At 33.5% G+C, this 20,603-nt stretch overlaps 3 protein-coding genes across 3 annotated transcripts; 2 read left to right on the plus strand and 1 right to left on the minus strand.

The window, feature by feature from the left end:
- The first annotated feature begins 906 nt into the window (after positions 1–906).
- On the plus strand, positions 907–3,897 carry LOC124916060. Its single transcript, XM_047456796.1, has 10 exons — positions 907–1,083; positions 1,370–1,584; positions 1,672–1,947; positions 2,029–2,094; positions 2,306–2,327; positions 2,442–2,509; positions 2,632–2,703; positions 2,794–2,944; positions 3,034–3,195; positions 3,362–3,897. The coding sequence occupies exons 1-10, from the start codon at positions 907–909 to the stop codon at positions 3,731–3,733; spliced, it is 1,581 nt and encodes a 526-aa protein (XP_047312752.1). The 3' UTR covers positions 3,734–3,897.
- A 10,647-nt stretch (positions 3,898–14,544) lies between these two features.
- Positions 14,545–16,480, minus strand: LOC124914616 (protein SHORT-ROOT-like). The gene is made up of 2 exons (XM_047455208.1): positions 15,455–16,480; positions 14,545–15,381 (listed from the first exon to the last, which is right to left on the minus strand). Exons 1-2 carry the CDS (start codon positions 16,398–16,400, stop codon positions 14,837–14,839), a joined length of 1,491 nt encoding a protein of 496 aa, XP_047311164.1. The 5' UTR covers positions 16,401–16,480; the 3' UTR covers positions 14,545–14,836.
- A 2,187-nt stretch (positions 16,481–18,667) lies between these two features.
- Positions 18,668–19,318, plus strand: LOC124916061. The gene has a single exon (XM_047456797.1). It carries the CDS (start codon positions 18,668–18,670, stop codon positions 19,316–19,318), a length of 651 nt encoding a protein of 216 aa, XP_047312753.1.
- The last annotated feature ends 1,285 nt before the right edge of the window (positions 19,319–20,603 follow it).

The following is a 20,603-nucleotide window of genomic DNA, read 5'->3' on the forward strand; positions in this document are numbered from 1 at the left end:
TAACTTAATCATTAAACCATTTGATATATCAATTAAAATATTTTTATTTTTCTTTATTAAATTTAAACTTTAAATATAAAAAATATTTTAGTAATCCATTCAATAAAAATCTCAAATAACCTACATTTCAATCAAATAATATTTTTTCAAAAAAAACCCAATTCAACAACTTGATATTAATTCTACCATAATTCATACACAATTCATGATATTAATTTTACTTTTTGAATAAAAAACCATTTAATTTAAAAGAAGTTGTCTAAATAAGCCAAAAAAATATTATTTTTTACAAAAGTAAAAAACAAGCAAGCATAAAGATAATAAAAAAAGCAAGACTCAATCCTATTTACACCCAATAATATGATAGGAGCCATCAAAGTATACTTTATTTATTATTTAAAAAAAAAAATTAAGAAGCTTTTACGTTTTATTTACTTATTTTTAAATCAAAAAAATTAAAATATTATTACTTTGAGTGTTTAATTAATTACTTTGGACTTTAAAAAATGGGTATGACACTAAAAAATTAATATTTTAATTTTCTTTAGAAAGAAAAATTCATGTAAAACATATTAATAAGCCATAAAAAAGGGATCACCAGAGAATGAACAAAGAGAGACGTCCGGAGAAAGACATCGAACCAGAAATTGGTGAATTCCTCGAAAAAATGATGACCATAAATCACTCTACTTACATTTACACAGATTTGGTCTGTTGAAATTGAAACACAGAAGAAGAAAGCTGAAAAAAGGAAGACCAAAAAAACTATAAAAAGAAAAATCAAGAAACAAAGCATCCTCATTATCACAAGCTATCCTTACCTTACTAATCAAGTCATCAAATCATTCCTTCTTCTTCTTCTTCTTTCTTAATCTTCTGTACTTCATTCTGATCTTTGTCTCATCAATGGCTAGAAGATGGGAACACTTAATTCCCTTGTCTCTGCCCTTTCTTCTCTTCTTCACTGTTTCCATGGCTTTTGCTTCCCCTGCTTCGGTTCAGAGATTGTCTAGACCCGACCCGTCTCACCATCTCAAATCTTATCATGGAGGTTATAACATTACCAATCACCATTACTGGACTGTAAGCAGCCTCACTTCTAATCTCTGATCAAATCATTTTCAGTTCTAACCAAACTTAGAGTTGTTTTGATGCAAAAGTAGGCTTAGTGGTTAATTGTTTGAGAAAAAATATGATATTCATCTATTTTAAAATTGTTGGTTTTCAATTTTACTTATTATAATGACATTAGTACTATATATTGAATGTGTGATATTCATCTATTTTAAAATTGTTGGTTTTCAATTAAAGATTTTACTTATTAGAATGACATTAATATTATATATATTGAATGTGAAAATATGTATAGTCGACGATATATACTGGCATTCATGGCTACACGATGGCGACACTTTGGATGGTTTTGGGAGTCGGGGTTGGAATATACGTAGTATTGAAGAATTCACCGTGTTATTGTTGCAAAAAGGAAAACAATTCGACTACAAACCCGACTATGGAACATTTGAATTCCACCATTTATCGCATTATTTTCATTCTTATTATTCTCTTCTCAATATTGGGCATGTAAGTATTAATTTCTACTTTATTACTCACTAAGTTACTATATTTTAATTTCTTATATATATATTTTTACTTTTCTCTATGTGAAAGTGTGGCATGTAGTTTATCGATAGCAATGAACAAGAGTTCTTTGAAAAACACGAAGAAGGTGACGAAAACTATATTGGGAGCTGGAGCCGAAGCTCAAGCCAACATAGAAAATGTTACACGGGCCATGGACCAGATGCAGACCTACTTGACATCGTACAGTCCCTCCGTTTTAAATTTGCTAAATGTCACCAGCCATTTGCTTGAAAAGGATTCGCGGACCATTGGAAGATTCATACGACAATCCGAGCCCTCCATCTATAAGGCTCTCCAAATATCGTAAGATTTGATTAAAGAAATCTTAAATAATAATTTGGATTTGTTTGTGAAATTTACTAGTTTATTTTTATATTTCTCTAGGTACACCACAAACCTTGCTGTTGTTCTTATCAATCTCGTATTTATAGTTGCGACAATTGGTAAGTGGTGTTTACTTTTGGATCTTTTTCAATCCTTAACCTAAACTAAGCCCAAAATACTTTATTTTTATTTTTTTAATCTAAAATTCAAATTGATATATATAAATACTTCAAAAAAATGTTTTCAAATGAATAGTTTGACAAATTTCGATATAAAAAGTACAATCAGTCATATAGCTTAAGGGACAAAATTTTATGAGAAATATTAAATGTTTTAGGTTCGATTTTCATTTAAAAACTGTCTGAATCAAGTTAACCGCTATTGAATAAACAAAAGTAAAAACAAATAAAAAAATTGTTGAAAATATTCCATTTTCCACATGACTAATTGCATAATAATGTGGCTAGTGCTAGTCTAGACTAATGGATTGCTGCTTTGGCCCAGTTCTCCTTTTCCTGCATTGGTATCCAGGATTAATAATGTAAGTTCCTTCAAATTTTCCTATATATCTAACATTGGTCTATTATTTTCATTGAATAAAAATGTAAATTTTCCATCTAAAACTATAGCCAATAAACATGCTTTTTAAATTTAATTTATCAGGATAATTCTTCTATGCTGGTTATTCACCGCATTTTGTTGGGTTTTAACCGGCTTCGACTTTTTTCTTCATGTGTGAGTAATTTCTTGTATATTTTCCTACTTCATTTGAGTTTAGATCTTACATCTAAATACATTTCGAAAACTTTATTCAATAACTTTCAGCTTTGCAGAAGATACATGCTTCGCGTTACAAGATTTCGAGAAGAATCCAAATAACAACAGCCTTATGTCATTGTTACCTTGTGTTAACGCTTCATATGCAACTTCGGTGTTGTCTGACATTGGATTAGTCGCGCATACCTTTATTCAAACGGTAAGTATGATAAATTTGTAGCAAATTCTTTTTAAATATGTTAATTTCTTGATAATTAATATTATTAATTACTATATATATATATATAGCTGAATTCAAAAATGGCAAACTTTAAGGAGTTATTGGGCTCATATGACAAATATGAAGCCTCTTCTTCAGCTATCATTTGTGATCCTTTCTCTAACCCCAATTACACCTTCAATATGGACATCTGCCCCAAGGGTGCAATCCAAGTTGGTGACATACCAAATGTAAGCTCATTTTAACCCTATAATTTGTTGTATATATAATATAAGAATGAAACCCATAAATTTTAAAGTAACTTAAGAGAGCTTATTTATGTGGTTTTTAATATTCTTACTACAACTAAAAATGAGTAATTCCAATACCAATTAATCAAGTTATTTTCTTGGCCAGATAATGTCGAGTTTCACTTGTTTTAACAATAAAAACATAAGCGGAGAATGTGTAAAGGAAGGTAAGTTTGTATCCGAGGACACATTTTCAATGGTTTCGGCATACAGTCATGCCATTCAGGATCTAATAGACATGTTTCCCGACTTTGAGAGCCTCCTTAGATGTGCATTCGTGAAAGATATATTTTCGGAAGTCATATTGCACGATTGTAGACCATATAAAGCTTCGACAAAGAGACTATGGGGGTCCATGCTTTCTTTCTCCATTATCATGGTTATTTTGGTGCTCTTATGGGTCATAAGAGCTTACCAAGAAAAAGGGAGGAGCTTCTTACCTTGTTCAATCACCCCAAACAATATAAATAACAGCTAGGAGGAGTGTATCATTTTCCTCTGATTTAATTTTCAAGCCAATACTCAAATGTAAATCTGTGACTTATGGTGATAGAGGATGTACAATGTAATTAATATTAAAGACTGTTCTAGCAATAAGTCAAATAAGAGAAGTTTATATATGCATTAAGGTTTTCCTTGTTTTGATGATCTAATTCTAACTGCTGATAGACCTAGTCATAAGAGTATATATACTCTTTAATTAGAGCTATGTTTGATCTTATCCTAGGAAAGGTCCACAATAATATTAACACTTATCCATAAGGAACTAATATAAACATTGCAATTCACCGGATCCTATGTCATTGAAGAATCTTGATCATATCTTCAACGTTAAGAAGTGTTACGAGTATTGTGTGACATGCGATCAGGATAACATTAGGATGATGCAACTTATGCAAATGCATAAGATCACACGTCTCATTGGGCCACGTAAAATTAAAAAGAAAATTGTCCGATGTTTGAAACATTCACCTACTTAGCTTGTTTGATGTTTGGTTATTGGGATAAAACTCAGTTTGTATGCTAAAATCCAAACATCTTATCAATAATCTAATCATCAATTCTATCCATTTAAATACCAAATTACCTTCTCTCTGCCACCTTATTCTTTATCTCTCTCATCCACAATTCTCTCACATTCACTATATCCTCTCAATTCAAGAATAAATTAGTCTTAAAATTTTAAAAACCAGTTTTTATCAAATAAGGGTTTTCAGAAAAAAAAACCAGGTAAAACTCAAAAACCCACTTCCTCAAACAAGCCCTTACAAGCCCTTAGAGTATAAGATTATAGACAACTAAGCTAAGTTACTTAAGTTAATTTTTATACTAAACTATATATTATACATTTTTATTTTATTTTAAAAAAAATGTTAGAAAGAATTAAGACCCCATCAATATCCAACTTTCAGGACCGAATGCGATGATGTGACTTTTTCGTAAGGCATGTTGTGGAATGTATGATGCAAGCCATCAAAATATTATTTTTTGGATGGCGTTCCTTAACGATAGAACCTTAATAGATTGTCGGCTTCGCATAAGACTTATTAAAATAATTATCACTATTAAAAAAATGCACAATTACCGAGAATTATCACCAAGAACGAAAGAATGTTCTTGGTGATATTAATATCACAAAGGAAAAATGGTTACTCTCGGTGATAATTATGATTATAATCAAGAGAAGAGAATTGTTCTTGGTAAAAAAAGTTATATTTTGCCTAATTAATTCTAGCGGCCGCCCAACTCCCAACTCTTTCTTCTTCCTCTCTTCTTCTCTCTCGGCATAATGTGTATCTAAGAGTGAGTATCGATTTCTCTTACTTTTTGTTGTTGTGAACCGTTAAGTTTAGAAGTTTATTTGTTCTAGGTCTAGCCTGGTTCCGAGGTTGTTATAGGTTTCGTTGAAGAATCTTATGGTTGCTTACTAGTTCAATCGAAATCCATTTCTTTCGATTATTTTATATCCGTCAGTTTCTTTAAAAGCTAATCTAGATAGGTTTAGAACGATTAACATGATTTTCATTTTTTAAATTTAGCTATTGTAGGTATTTTCATGAGATTGATGTATTCTTGAGTTGCAATCTAAAACGATAAAGTTTAATTTCATTATGTAAGTTGTAGAATAGAGATTTAGATGGGATCTATGATTTTATTACTTCGTAATTTCGTAGAAATGTTAAAATTTGAGATTGATTCTAAGTTGTGATGGGAGTGAAAAAAGTTTTTTAGTATATAAAAGAAACTATATTCACAATTATAATAGAATCCCAAATCGGAAGATGATGAGAGTTGGGGAAGTTCTTAGTGTATAAAAGAAACTCTTCCCTCTTTGGTTTATGAAACCCAATACTTGTATCTTTTCTTCTTTATTAATTGATAGCCTTAATTCTTGGAGACATAAGCAACATTTTGACCGAACTCCGTTATCAAATTTTGTTAGTGTGTTCTTTTGGTTGTTTTCTTCTTTTATTTCTGTCAGGGTTTTTCCCAACAAGTGGTATCAGAGCCGAAGGTTCGTCCTTGGAATGACGTCTGAGTCTTTAAAAGGGGTGTCAACTCCTTCGTCATCCTAGACGAGGTCACTTATGTCGAATTTGAAGTTTGCGGTGGAAATCTTTGATGGAACTGGGTATTTCGACATGTGTCAAAGTGAGGTTCTAGATTGTCTTTTTTAGCAGGGTCTAGATGTTGCTATTGAGGTCGGAAAGCCAGATGATATAGAAGAAAAAGAATAGAGTATCATTAATCGGTTGGTGTGCAGAACAATTCGATCATGCCTGTCCAGAGAGCATAAGTATGATGTGAAGAATGAAATTTTTGCACAGAAATTATGGCAAGCATTGGAGGACAAATTTCTAAAAAAGAGTGGTCAGAATAAGTTTCTTATGAAGAAGCGTTTGTTCCGGTTTGATTACCAGTCAGGTACTACTATGAATGAATATATAACTAAGTTTAATAAATTAGTAACAGATCTGTTAAACCTTGATGTTAAGTTTGAGGATGAAGATATGACTTTGATGTTGCTATCGTCCATTCCTGATGAATTTGAACACTTAAAAATAACGTTACTTCATGATAAGGGAAATGTTTCTTTTAATGCTGTAAGTTTTGCTTTATATAGTCATAAATTAAGAAAGCAGGACAAAAAGAAAAACAAAATAGGTACAACAGATAAAGCATTGATGGTCAGGGGCATCAGCAAAGCAAATCAAAAGGGAAAGGAGAAATATCTGAAAATAGAGTTGCCAAAGATGAATGTGCTTTCTGTCATGAGAAAAGACATTGGAAGACTAACTGACCAAAGTTGAAGAAGAAAGAGAAAGATTATGAAGATGCAAATGTTGTAGAAAACAAATGTGATGCAGATTTAGAATACTCTTTATCGATGTCATACACAACATCACATTCTGATGCGTGGATATTGGACTGAACCTGCACTTATCACATGATACTAGTTCGAAAGTAGTTCTTTGACTTTAAGGAACTAGATGGTGGAGTTGTTTACATGGGAGATGCTAATACATGTAAAATAAAAAGAGATATGTTCAATTAAGCTGAGAAATGATGACAGATTCACTAGAATTATCAGAGATGTTCGGTACATACCGAATATAAAAAAGAATCTCATTTCTTTGGGGGCATTGGAGGCAAAAGGTCTACATGTGAAATTGGAAAATGAAAATCTTAAGGTAATATCTGGAGCACTAGTGATGTTGAAAGCTATCAGGAAAAATAATAATTTGTATTACTATCAAGGTAGTACAGTTAATGGACAACAAGTGTATCAACTTCCGAGAATAGTAAGGAATTAGAGGCAATAAAGTTATGGCATATGCGATTGGGGCATGCTGGTGAGAAATCTATGAAAACTCTTGTCAAACAAGGATTGTTGAAAGGTACAAAAGTTTGTAAATTAGATTTATGTGAATATTGTATTATGGGAAAACAAAGACGAGTAAAATTTGGCACTGCTATCCATAACACCAAAGTTATTTTGAAGTATGTGCACTCAGATGTCTAGGAACCTGCCAAGACTCCTTCTCTTGGAAGCAGACATTATTTTGTTACTTTTATTGATGATTTTTCCAGAAGAGTATGGGTGTTTACTATGAAGATAAAAGATGAAGTGTTTGAGATTTTTCTTAAATGAAAAACTCAAGTTGAAGACGAGACATGAAGAAATATCAAAATTCTCTGGACTGATAACGATGGAGAATACAAGAATGATCCATTTCAGAAGTTATACCAAGAGTGTGACATAGTTCGACACTTCACAGTCAGAAAAACACCACAACAGAATGGAGTATCGGAACGTATGAACAAGACATTGGTGAAGAAAGTTCGATGTATGTTGTCTAATGTTGGGTTAGACATGAAATTTTGTACAGAAGCTGTGTCATACGATCAATATTTGGTAAATTGTCTACCATCATCTACACTTAGTTGCAAGACTCCATTAGAGGTATGGTCTGGAAAACCTGCAACTGATTATGATTTTTTTGCATATTTTTGATTCTACTGTATATTATCATTTAGTTGAATCAAAGTTAGATCCACGAGGAAAGAAGACTTTTTTTATGGGATTACTATGAGAGTTAAAGAATATTGTCTCTGGTGTTTGGATGCAAAGAAAACCATTATCAATAGAGATGTTACTTTTGATGATTATTCAATGTTGAATAAGGTAACACCAGACAAGATTGATCGTACTCTGCAACAAGTGGAGTTTGAGCAGATAAAGATATTAAGCCCAACTATAAGTGACTCTCCGACGACAGACGAAGAGTTAAATGAGGAAGATGTTCCGACCCAAGAACCTTCAGAACAACGTGAATCAATTGTTGTGAACATGCCAAGACGAATTATTCAAAAACCAGGTCGGTTTGTTGACATGACGACCTATGCACTTCGAGTCGTAGATGATGTTCCATCCACTTTTTTCAGATGTCAGTCGAAGTACTGAAAATGGAAAAAGGAGAGGTGTTATGGAAGATGAGATCCAATCTCTTTAGAAGAATGAAACATGTAAGTTGACGCATCTACGAAAAGGGAAGAAGGCTATTGATAGTAAATGAATCTTTGCTAAGAAAGAAGGATTTCCTGAAAAATTTGATGTTCGCTATAAGGAAAAATTGGTAGCTAAAGACTACGTTCAAAAGGAAGGAGTTGATTATAATGAGATACTTTCTCTTATTGTTTAACATTCTTCCATAAAAATTTTGTTAGCCTTGGTAGCGCATATGAATTTGGAGCTAGCTCAATCAGATGGGAAGACCGTAGTCCAACACGGTCATTTGAACAAGGAAATCTACATTTATCAACCAGATAGATTCAAAGTTATTGATAAAGAAAATTGGGTTTGCAAGTTGAACAGATCATTGTACAGGTTGAAGCAATCGTCGAGACAATGGTACACGCGACTTGCCAAGTTTATGATTGAGTACACGTACACAAGAAGCAAATTCAATTCACGTGTGTATTTGCGCAAACTGCAAGATGAGTCTTATATCTATCTACTCTTGAACGTTGATGATATGTTGATAACATCAAAGAGTCAATATGAAATTGACAAATTGAAGGCTCAATTGAGTAAAATGTTCGAGATGAAAGACATGGAAAAACCCAAATCTAAACATTATTTAGATTTGGTAAACGTATTCCGCGTTTGAGTCAGCGCTGAAAAACACCAATTGGAAACACTTAATGACTATTTTTTAATATTGAAGATTAGTATTTGGATATTGTGCCAAAGTGGAGATTTGTTGTTTTTGACACAATTAGAATCCCACATCGGAAGATGATGGAAGTAAAAAAAGTTTCTTAGTATATAAAAGAAACTATATTCACAATTAGAATAGAATCCCACATCGGAAAATGATGGGAGTTGAGGAAGTTTCTTAGTGTATAAAAGAAACTGTCCCCTCTTTGGTTTATGAAACTCAATACTTGTATCTCTTCTTCCTTATTAATTGATAGCCTTAGTGCTCAGAGACGTAGACAACATTTTGACCGAACTCCGTTATCAAATTCTGTTAGTGTGTCTTTCGGTTGTTTTCTTCTTTTATTTCTGTCAGCATTTTTTTCAACAAGTTGTTCTCTTGTATTCCTTTTTAACAGGTTCAATTCCACAAATCTTAAGGCTACAAATACTAAGATAATCTCGTTTTTCACTTGGAAGTGATATCATCACATGGTTGCTGATGTATGTATAAATGGCCGCTTACTAGGATCAGGTTTGGAGTTACTAGTCCTACAAATTTATCATATTCATCTTCTTCATACCTGCCGGATTCTGACGCAACCGACCGTTCATCCATCCCAAACTTCAGAACCTTCTCTGTCGCTAATCAGTTCCAACTTCTTATGAGGACAGTTTCTACCACACTTGATGTGCTTCATATATTTTTTAGAAAGGCTGATTATCATTGAGAGCATTGACTCTGCTCTCGCTAAAAGACTTTAATTATTTCCGAGGGTGACAAATGTTATTGGCGATATTACTCTTTTCTTCACCGACAACTATATTACCGACAACTTCCGAGAGCGTTTGTTGCCCTCGGTGAAAACTATCACCGATTGCATATTGACTTTCACCGAGAGTTCTTGCTCTCGTTAAAAGTCATTTTTTACTAGTGTATGAACATTGTTTATATACTACAACATACATGAATCTGGGTTGTGCCAAATCTTAAACCATGTGTACATACATAATTGTCGGACAACATGTCTGTTTATCCAAATATCTTTAAAACACACAAACTACCTAAAAAGTCCGATACATCATAAACTAAATAATCGTACAAATATCTAAGTGTGCAATATATATAAAAAAACATTCAATCACAAACACATACATCAAGCACATTCATCTACAAGCAAAACCAAATTTAAACCACCACACAACCATACAAACAAAACAAATTACCAAGCATCAAGCAAAATCCAACCATACAAATAAATGTAATTAACTAATAGTTATCTTGATTTTCTATATATGGTTGACCTAATTAATATATTAGAGATCTCTAGATTAGTGGGTAAATTAATGGACCTCAATGTTATAATCTTGTATATATAGTTTACACTTTGGAATTAATAGGACAACGAATTGTATTCCTTTATGGTATTAAGGCATAGGATTTTCTCTCTCTTCTCTCTTCCGTATTGCCATAGCTTAACAATTTATTTTCTACTATCTTCTCTTCAATTATGTCGTATCCCAACAGTTCATCATCTATTTATCTTCTCTTTAATCACTTTTCTTTTCCGATGATGAGTAACAAACAAGGATTTCACCCGACCCTTGCTGTATCCAACATCAAGAATAATGTCTTTATTGTTCTTGAGTTGAAAAACGTTCAATAAAAGACATGGATAGAGTTGTTCAAGATCTATGCCCGTTCTCATCGGTTCCTTCATCACATCATCCCGTAGGTCACTGTTCTACCGCCTCCATCGACAAATGAAGATAAAGATATGTGGCTAACACTTGATGGCATTGTCCTTTAGTGGATCTATGCCACAATCTCATAGAACCTCCTTCACACGATCTTAGAGCCAGACTCTACAGCCGAGCAAGCCTAGACTCGACCACGTGAGATTTCAAGATAATCGTCATTTTTGTGTAGTTTCCCCCGAGTAAGAGTTTTCCACCACCATCATGGTGTATTTTCCTAGGGTCTCAGCTTATTGTCAACATCTCAAAGTCATGGCCGATTAGTTGCAGGGCGTCGATAGCCCTGTCACGAACGACTGCTTCGTATTGCAGTTGGTTACGGGTCTGGTAGAGGCGGGGTGGCGACGTTACTTCAACAGAGTGACCATTTGCCTCAATTATACCGAGCGGGATCATGTTGATTTTGGAGGAATCTAGCTTGGCAAAGCGGGTGGCCTCTGGTTCAACACCGACGTCGGGTGTAGCTCTTGTCTCCGACGCGTCTAAGACGAATGAGTCACAACATATGTCATCGTGAGAATCTCGGCATAAACCAAAGAAGAATGTCTCTCGTAATGGGGGTCGATCGGGGTAGTCCCAGTATAAAGTCCAAAGTAAGTCTCCTTCTTCCTGACCGTAACAATGGACTGGTCATTTAGGCCCACCATCATTATCTTGGCAGTGACCATGGGCTTCTCCTACATGCCCGTATCTTAATAAGGTACTCTCTCGTCTTATTTCAATTTAAACATTAAACATAATATTCTTGTAGGTAATGGTAATACGATTTCGATTTCGGGTATTGGACATACCACTATTTCTTCTTCGAATTCTAAACTTACCTTGAATAATATTTTTCATGCTCTTGCTTTTGTTAAAAATCTAGTTTCTGTTTGTAAATTCATTACGGATAATTATGTGTCTGCTGAGTTTGATCCTTTTGAGTTTTCTGATAAGTATTTTCGAACGGGGACACGTCTAATGAGATGTGACAGTTAGGGGAATCTATATCCGGTCACAATTGGGATTCAGGTGTTGTAATCTGTTTTTGCTGCTTTGTCGTCATCCTTGTGGAATAGTCGCTTGAGTCATCCTAACAACTCTAGTTTTCAATCTCTTAGATTAAATAAATTAATTCAATGTAACAAACAACATGTTTCTCATATTTGTCCTTCGCGTTAATTGGGAAAACATGTTTATTTGTCGTTTAAGGTTTCTACTTTGATTTCTTTGTTACCGTTTGACATTATTCATAGTTATGTATGGACGTCTCATGAGTTAAGTTCTATGGGCCCTAAATATATATTATGTTTTGTTTCTCGATGACTTTTCGTCTTTTTTTGTGGACTTTTCCTTTATCTCATAAATCCCAAATGTTTAGTGCTTTCTTGCAATTTTGGACACTCGTCAAAACTCAATTTGAGAGGGATATAAAATCTTTTCAATGTGATAATATGAGGGGATTCGATAATAGTTCATTTAGGGAATTTGCGTCCACGAATGGGATGACCTTTCGTTTCTCATGTCCTAACACTTTGTCTCAAAACGGCAAGTCCGAGAGCCAGTTTCATACTATCAATAATATGATTTGTACATTACTCACTAATGTTAGATATTACTCACTAATGTTAGATACCCACCTCATTTTGACATCATGCTCTCCAAATGAACACATACCTCCTAAATATTTTTTTGTGTAAACACATGCTATACATTACTCGATCTGTTATAGCGTTTGTACCGCAAAGATCCAATGTATGACCATTTACGCGTGTTTGGGTGTTTGTGTTACCCTCTATTTCTATCCATGGTGATTTATAAACTTTTTCCACGTTCTAACCCATGTGTCTTTCTTGGATACATACCGAATCACCGGGGCTATAAGTGTTTTGACATAGCAAATGATAAAATCATTATTTGTCGTCACGTCATCTTTGACGAGTCTCATTTTCTTTTGGTTGAAATTCAGTTTCCATCACTCTCATATGATTTTCTCGAAAATACTCCATTACCATATGTGATTCATCATCAGTCTCCACCTCCACCTCCACCTAGTTAAACTCATTCAGAGTTCCCTCAACTCTACATTGACATTGACGAAGTTACAAACAAAACACTCTCAATTACACTTCTTCAAATTTCCCTCATCACTATCATTTAACACGACCGGATGCATCGATCTTGGACGTGTTGAATGGAAAATCATGATGAGAATAGAATTAATCAATGAGTTTAGCGACCATGATTTGGAATGGAAGAGGGCCGACATGAGACAAGCGGTCTCTGTCTCTGTCATTGGTTAAAGGAAAATAGTAGTAGAAGTTCTAACAAGGTAATCTGGGGCCATTTTTTTCCCAAACTGTGTAAACCCTAGATGAAGAAAAGGTGTAAGTGAACATGCCAGCCCAGGCAAAAGAAGAAAGAAAGATGTGATTTGAGGAGAGAAGTAAACTGTAAAAGTGGTCATGACCATGTTATAAACACTTTTATAAGATAAAATGTGAATCTATCCAATCCAGCCCCTCAAAAGAAGTTCCCACTATCAAGACTTATTAACACATCTCTGTTTCTCTCCCAAAATTAATAACTTTTCAGCTTTATGTATTAATATGTGTGGGCCAATTTTATTTGTAAAAAGTGCCAACTTTCTATCTTTGCCTTCCTCTCACAATCCCACCCACCATCTTGATCAGGATATAAAGCTAGCTAGGGTTCTAGTCCTTTCATTTCCTGCTGGTGCATATATGTTGGACAACTTCATATAATGTACTCATGATCATAATTTAAAGAAAGTCTCTGGTCAAGTTTCAGTATAGTTAAGAATTGTAATATGAAATTTAAAAGATATAAAACTTTTTGTGGGTTGGACCATTGAAAAAAAATCATATATATTAATGTTATGGGTAAACATTCATTACATTGCATATATAGTTTTTTTTTTTTTTGAAAATAGTGATTAGATTTGTTCCCCAATTACAAAAGCCGTCCTAAGATTCTTTAGTCCCCACCCACCATCTACTTTAAGATAATTTTGAACAAATGAAATATATGATTATAATATTCCGAACTAATCTTAGTCTGTTCCTTAATTCTAATTAATTAATATTAACAATTAACGGAAACTACTCTCATTAGATGATATCATCATCTTAACTACTTCTTAATTAATAATATTTACCAACTCCAATGTCCAAAGGTAAGGAAAACCCCACCCACCTTAAAGATTATTACTTTTGCTTTTCCAAAAGAAGACTCAGAATTCATTCATCATAAAGTACTTATTGAGATAAGAAAGAAATATAAAATAAAAAGTTAATACTCTTCTTATCTAATTTTGTAATTCTTTCTCCAATTCAAATAATTTATTGTAATAATAACATTAACTGTCCCATTAGAGGTGATTTTCCCCGATTTGGGTATATAGTTGTACTAGGAATGAGGTAGGGATGATATTTATGTCATCTACACCGATCTCACATTGATTCTGTCTCGAAAACTACAAACACAAATAAATATATAAAATTACTGATATATTTATTTATTTTATAAAAATTTGAAAATATTTTTTTATAATAATATAAATTTTTAATATTATATTAAAAAATTCGTTTATATAATTTTTAAGAAAATATGATATAATCGGTGCCCCGCGGAGTTTATTTGAAACCGAGCTGGACATGAATGATGTTAAAAAAATTATTTCGATGTAAAACGAAGCGGGATGGTAAATGCATTCCTCGCTTTGATCCGCTCTATTTCATTCATAATTTATGCATTTTATAAACAAGAAAATAACGATATATATTATTTTACTTAAAAAAGACTTAATTAAATAAAAGTGATAACAATAAAACAAGCAATTAAAAATCAAATTCATGTAAGTTGCATAAATACCCAAAACAATAAGAAAATGCTAACCCTAGCTTCTAGCTAGAGTGAGAATTATGGATATTTATTTTTTACTCCCATTAATTCATGTAATCAAATCAAATCTAAATAAATAAAATTACTTTGTAACTTAAAAGCAAACTATATGCATGCTCTTTTTCTTTCAAACAAAACAAATCCATCGCCACGTGTCGGAAAACTCCTTCACACTTGTACCCCACCACCACCAATCAAAGAAACCAACTTTAAACATCCTTAAGGTTTCCACGCACTTGCCCATACCACCGGCTGTTCTTTCCACGTCAAGAATATTCCGGCGGCGGCGCTTCCCGGATCGCACTGAACCATCGACCATCCCTCTTTATATCGCCTTAACAAAGCCCTAACGTCATCATTCACCTCATCGCTGAATGAAACCACTCCAAACCCTTCACCGTGAAACCTTCTCGACCATCGCTCCGCCGTCTCCCTCCGTTCAGTTGAATCCGACGGTGGACATGCGACCAGGTCGATGATAGCTCTTCCTGCCTCCCTCTCTAGCATCAGCCTTTCGTTACATGTCTTTGAAAAGCTATCTTCTAATGTATCGAAGTAAACCCTAAACCATTTTAAGCATTCCTCGAAACCCTTAACGAATTCGTATCCGTCGATCCCTACGTTAAGATCGGCTTCCTCTTCGACAACCGTTACCACCCTTGGATTCAGGTTACGAAACATCGATACGATAGAATCCCGACGGTTACCTATTGTTGGGATAGAACGTAGAGTCCCTACGCAATTGATAGCTAGGGCTTCGTCGTCTATGTTATAAAACAACTGTTTAAGAAAAGACAGAATAAAACAAATACAAAGGTTTAAGAATCATAGACTGACCTTTTAAATCAAGTTGACCTAGGTTAAGTCCGGAAAGATCACCCTCATGGTATATTATGTTGAACTTGAACGGCACTCCCATTAGTCTAGCGAATTTCTCCATTCGACTTCCAATTTCTTTCATCACTTTTTGGACTCCGGCTCCTCCGCCGGAGGGACATGATACGATGGTGGTGAGTCGGAGGTGGGGAGTGTCGTCGGTGCGAGTGGCTAGGGCTTCTAGGAGAGTAGGCCATTGAGTACAATAAGTGTTACTCATGTCAACTATGTGAATCTTCGGCTCCCCTTCTAGGGCTTCTATGATTGCACCATTGCAGGCAACGTGACCGAAGGTGGTCCAAGCGCTGACCTCCTGAAACCTGAGTACGGTCTTTCTAGTTGACTCGAAAGAAGAGTTTTTCTCAGTGGCCGATGTTAAAGTTTTAAGAGTTCGTTCGCCGGAGTCGGTCATTCGACTGAAAAGGGCTTGGAGGAAGTATGCTGCGAGTTTTTGATCCACATCGCCGTAAGGAGAGCTTATCTCGTTAAGCATCCACATGAGCTGCTGGACGCGGCCACTGTTTTTATCTGCAGTGGCACGGGCGGCGTCCAACAAAACATCGGATGCCCACTTACCGGTGGAGAAAGAAGGGGTGTAATCGTTAATGATGTCACGAGCGGGGGAATCGTAGTGGTGGTGGTGGTAGGGCGGCGGAGGGGTGGAGGTAGTTGGATATTGGTGGTAGTTAGGGTTGTTGTAGTAAGTTTGCTTAGAGGAGGAGGAAGAAGAGAAGTCTTCTTCATCCATGAAAATGTTGAAGCATTCTTCTGCAGCCACTTGTTGATCTTGATGATGATGAAGATGTGAATTGGAATAGTTAGAGCGAGAGGTGGTGGTGGTAGTGTTGAAGGACAGATCAGATTGTTGTTGTTGTTCAAGGGTAAGAAATGTGAATAAGGTATCCATTTTTAAGAAGGGATTATATTGGAGAGACCCACCCACATGAAAAGTGAAATCAAAATAATACTTAACATGAAAGTAGTTTAAACCAAACCCTTATTTCTCTCACCTCCTCTCACTACATGTAGCTAGACAGACAGGTCTATTAAGGTTTTGATTCTGTTTTGTTTTTGGTTAATAATAATATATGTATAATTAAGATGCTTTTTTATGGAATCCTTTATTGGAAGAAAGGGGTTGAGTCTTGTTGACTCGATCTCTTGAGAAGTGGGGGCAGACTGCAGGCGTGACCGGGTAAAAAGAATTCAGAGACGAGAAAAGCTGCAATGAATAAATATATAAATATATATATATGATGGCGTGCAATGAATTTCTCAGTATCGAAGGAGTCATTAGCTCCACCAAACTTCACACTTCCTTGCGCCCTAAACCATCTTCTGCACTCTAGCTATCCATAAAATAATAGTATTCATCATTACTTTTCTCTTTACTGTTTGTTATATTTTTATTCATCCACACAAGCCCTAACATTTTTATAAATAAACAATGTTGTTTTAATCTTACTTTTGTTTTTTTAGGTTTTGTAAATAAATTAAACAAATATGACATATATAAGATGTTCAACCGGGTCGGTTAACCAGTTTTGGTTAAGTTCGATTTTACCTATTATTTTATAAATCAGTTAACCGACTGATATTTTAATATCGGTTTTACCGGTTCCGATTTTATATATTAGTTCTAACCAGGAACAATAAGTATTCAATTTATTAAATAATTTTTTTTAAACAATTGTTTGTGCCGTGCTAATTCTCCACATTTTTGTGTATATTATAATATATTTAATAGATATATTTAAAAATATGTTATAATAGATTATATATTATAACAATATAATATATATTTGTAAGAGTTTCATTTTTAAATTAATATCTATATAAATTTATTTATTTTTTTCAATTTTATACATATTATTTAAAATTTAAAAATAACTAATACATATGATTAACAATTATTTATAATATATATAATATTTTTAAAATAACTAATATAAATTATAACATATAAATATATAATTAAATTATTAGTGATAGAAAAATAGTTTACCATAAACCGAACCGTTTTTAATTGGTTAATCAGAAAAATAAAACCGATATATAAGTTATCGATTCAATTTGATTTTTGATTTTTTTTACTAATGATATATTCATTTTTAAAAATTGGATCGTGAATTTGGAGGCTAGTCTTTAAAAAATATCCTGTAAGAAAAGAAAAGAAAGATGACACGCACAGTTGCAATGTTAAGGGAATTGAGAATAGAAGGTGTGCTAAGATGATGCTACGTACATATACCACTCTTTAAGCTTATTTGTTATCCTAATCATGCATGTGTTACAGAAGCCCTCACAGCTTTGTATTATTTGTAAGTGATAATAGATTGAGTTGAAAACTGTCATTGTGCTTCTGTGATTGTACATTTATTTAATTATCATATGGTGGTTATTCAGTGTAAATATCTCATCTTGATTAATTAAAAAGTTTGGACAATGCAGTTTGTTATAATTAAGCATTCGATTTCGGGCATTTATCATATTCAATTTGTTCAAACATGTTGGTCCAGTAATATGTCAGTTTCTGATTACTTCAAAAGAGACAGATGATCCAACTTAGACTTCTTTTATTGTTATTTTCTTGATATTCTTTCAGAATAACCTAATGGAAATTATCTGTCTTAATTTAATATTTTGCGGCAATTTTGTCCCTTTATATATTACTCCTTTTAACATTTTTGGCACTTTTAAAACTGTCTTTATTGTTTTGACAATCCTTGTATTAAAACTGGTATTTGTTTGGTCACGTGGAATATTGTAATTTTTGTGATAAAAGGTGGATTTATATAAAAAATTGATTTAAAAAATATTGTTATATAAATTTTAATTTATCATATACTCCCTCCGTCCGATTTAAAGCTTTTATATTATATGTGTAGTGGGTAGTTGGAATGTGTAAAAAAAGATAAAAAAAAAAGACTGTAATACCCCTAAGTCTTATATGCTTATAAAAAGTAAATAAAGGTAATTAACTTTTTTAATTAAAATCAGACTACTACAGTGCTGTTTACAGAAAATGATCAGTGAAAAAAATTTACAATACAATATTTCTCTCCAACTTTTACATCAAAATTTACAACAGTACAATATTTCTCTCCTTTTACAAGTCATTTACTACACATTTAACCACTAAAATAATGTCAAATAAAAAACCTAACATTAGTGATGATCAAAAAAATTCCGTTACATATTCTTGAGAGTTGCATTAATGGTGTACCACCTAAAAGAAAGTTTACAGAGGCAACAAGAAAGTTCGGCTACAGTCGTCAAACAATCAGTGCTATATGGAAGACATCAATGATCCAAATTCAATCAGGTAATCCCATTAATGTCATCAATAGGAAAAGAGTTAAAATACAATTAAAAAGATTAGCATTTGATCCAGAAAAACTAAAACAAGTTCAAGTATCAAAAAGAGGAACATTTAGAAGCATAGCCAAGGAGATGGATGTGAGCAAAAGTATTGTTGGGAGGTGGTTCAAAGAGGGATTGATCAAGGCTCATACAAATGCAATCAAGTCAACATTAAATGATAAAAATAGGTACAATAGACTGAAGTTTAACTTATTATCATTAAAGGTTGATAATGATCAGAAAATCACTAAGCTCAAAAGTATGCAACTAATAGTTCATATTGTTGAGAAGTGGTTCAATCTTACAAGAACCAATGAGAGATACTATCTTGTACCTGGGGAAGAAGAACCATATAGGACTTGTCAAAGAAAAAGGTTCATAACCAATGTTATGTTCCTTTGTGCAGTGGCAAGGCCCGTATATGGGATTAATGGTGAGTGCTTATTTGATGGTAAGATTTGAATATTTCATTCATATAATATGTATCAGCTCAAAGAAAATAAAAAAAAACAGGCCAGCATGTACAATGGAAATAAAAGCACTAGAATTAGTCACTAGAGATATCATAAAATAGTGTTTGATCAACAAATAACAAATTTCAACACTCTCAGACATTAAATATCATCATAGAGTAGTTATAACAAGTCTCCAAAATAAGACTGTAATGATAACAATCTTATTTGGTGATATTATTACAAGTTATCGCAACAATAAAGGTTAATTGGACAAATTTTGCAAGTAAGATATCACAATTCAACAAGACAATGCTAGACCTCACATAACAGATAATGATCCAAAATTTAGACATGTTGCCAATAGTAATGGGTTTAACATGCATCTTGAATTTCAATCACCAAACAACCCAGACACTAACATTAATGATTTGGGATGGTTTAGAGCATTACAATCATTGCAAGTTAAGACATCATCATATACAATTGGTGCATTTCTAAGGGTAGTGGAATCAAGCTTTGAGGATTTATCACTCACAACATTGAACTTTATTTTTCTAAGCCAATGATGCATGGTGGAAATACTCAGGGCATAACAACTACAATACCCCTACATATGAAGAAAAAAAGCTCAACTCAAGGTAGGCAACTCAACTCAACCACATGTTCTAGTAGAGGATAAGTACTTAGTGAATGAGTGTATAGACTACTTAGTGGAATTAAATGAAACTGATGGACTTGAGGAGTTGATAATAGAGATGAATCAACTAGAAGGAGACTATTGAAGGTGGAATATGTTAGTTTTTGTGTTAAAGGGAAAAATATGTTATTTGTGTTGAAGGAAAGAATATATCAATTTTTGTTGATGAAGATAGGGATATTTAAGTCAGTTTTTGTATGTTTACTACTAATAAACATCTCCACAGTAGGGAGTTTGTTTATGCAGTAAACATGACCTAACTTCTGATGTAATTAAGGGTTCCAACTATTAGAAAATAATCATCATAGAGTATTTGAAGCCTAAGTCTCCTAACATTTCAATATTTGGTGACTAAATGCTTTAATATGTACAATTTTAGTCAAATTTAAGTATCCATAGATCTTTTAACATGCATCTCCAAAAATAAAAACAAAAACAATAGCACCTGTTGGAATTTAGGAAGTGTCGTCGCAAGAGGACATAGAATAACAAACATAGCAAAAAATCCAACTCTCCTCTCCATTTCAGCCGCTATCTCGTTCTTCGTCTTCCCAGCCTCGGGAGGCAATGTTTCGGCCATCAAAGAGTCCGTCGA

The sequence above is a fragment of the Impatiens glandulifera genome, chromosome 9 (assembly GCF_907164915.1).
Source record: "Impatiens glandulifera chromosome 9, dImpGla2.1, whole genome shotgun sequence".
Lineage (NCBI taxonomy): Eukaryota > Viridiplantae > Streptophyta > Magnoliopsida > Ericales > Balsaminaceae > Impatiens > Impatiens glandulifera.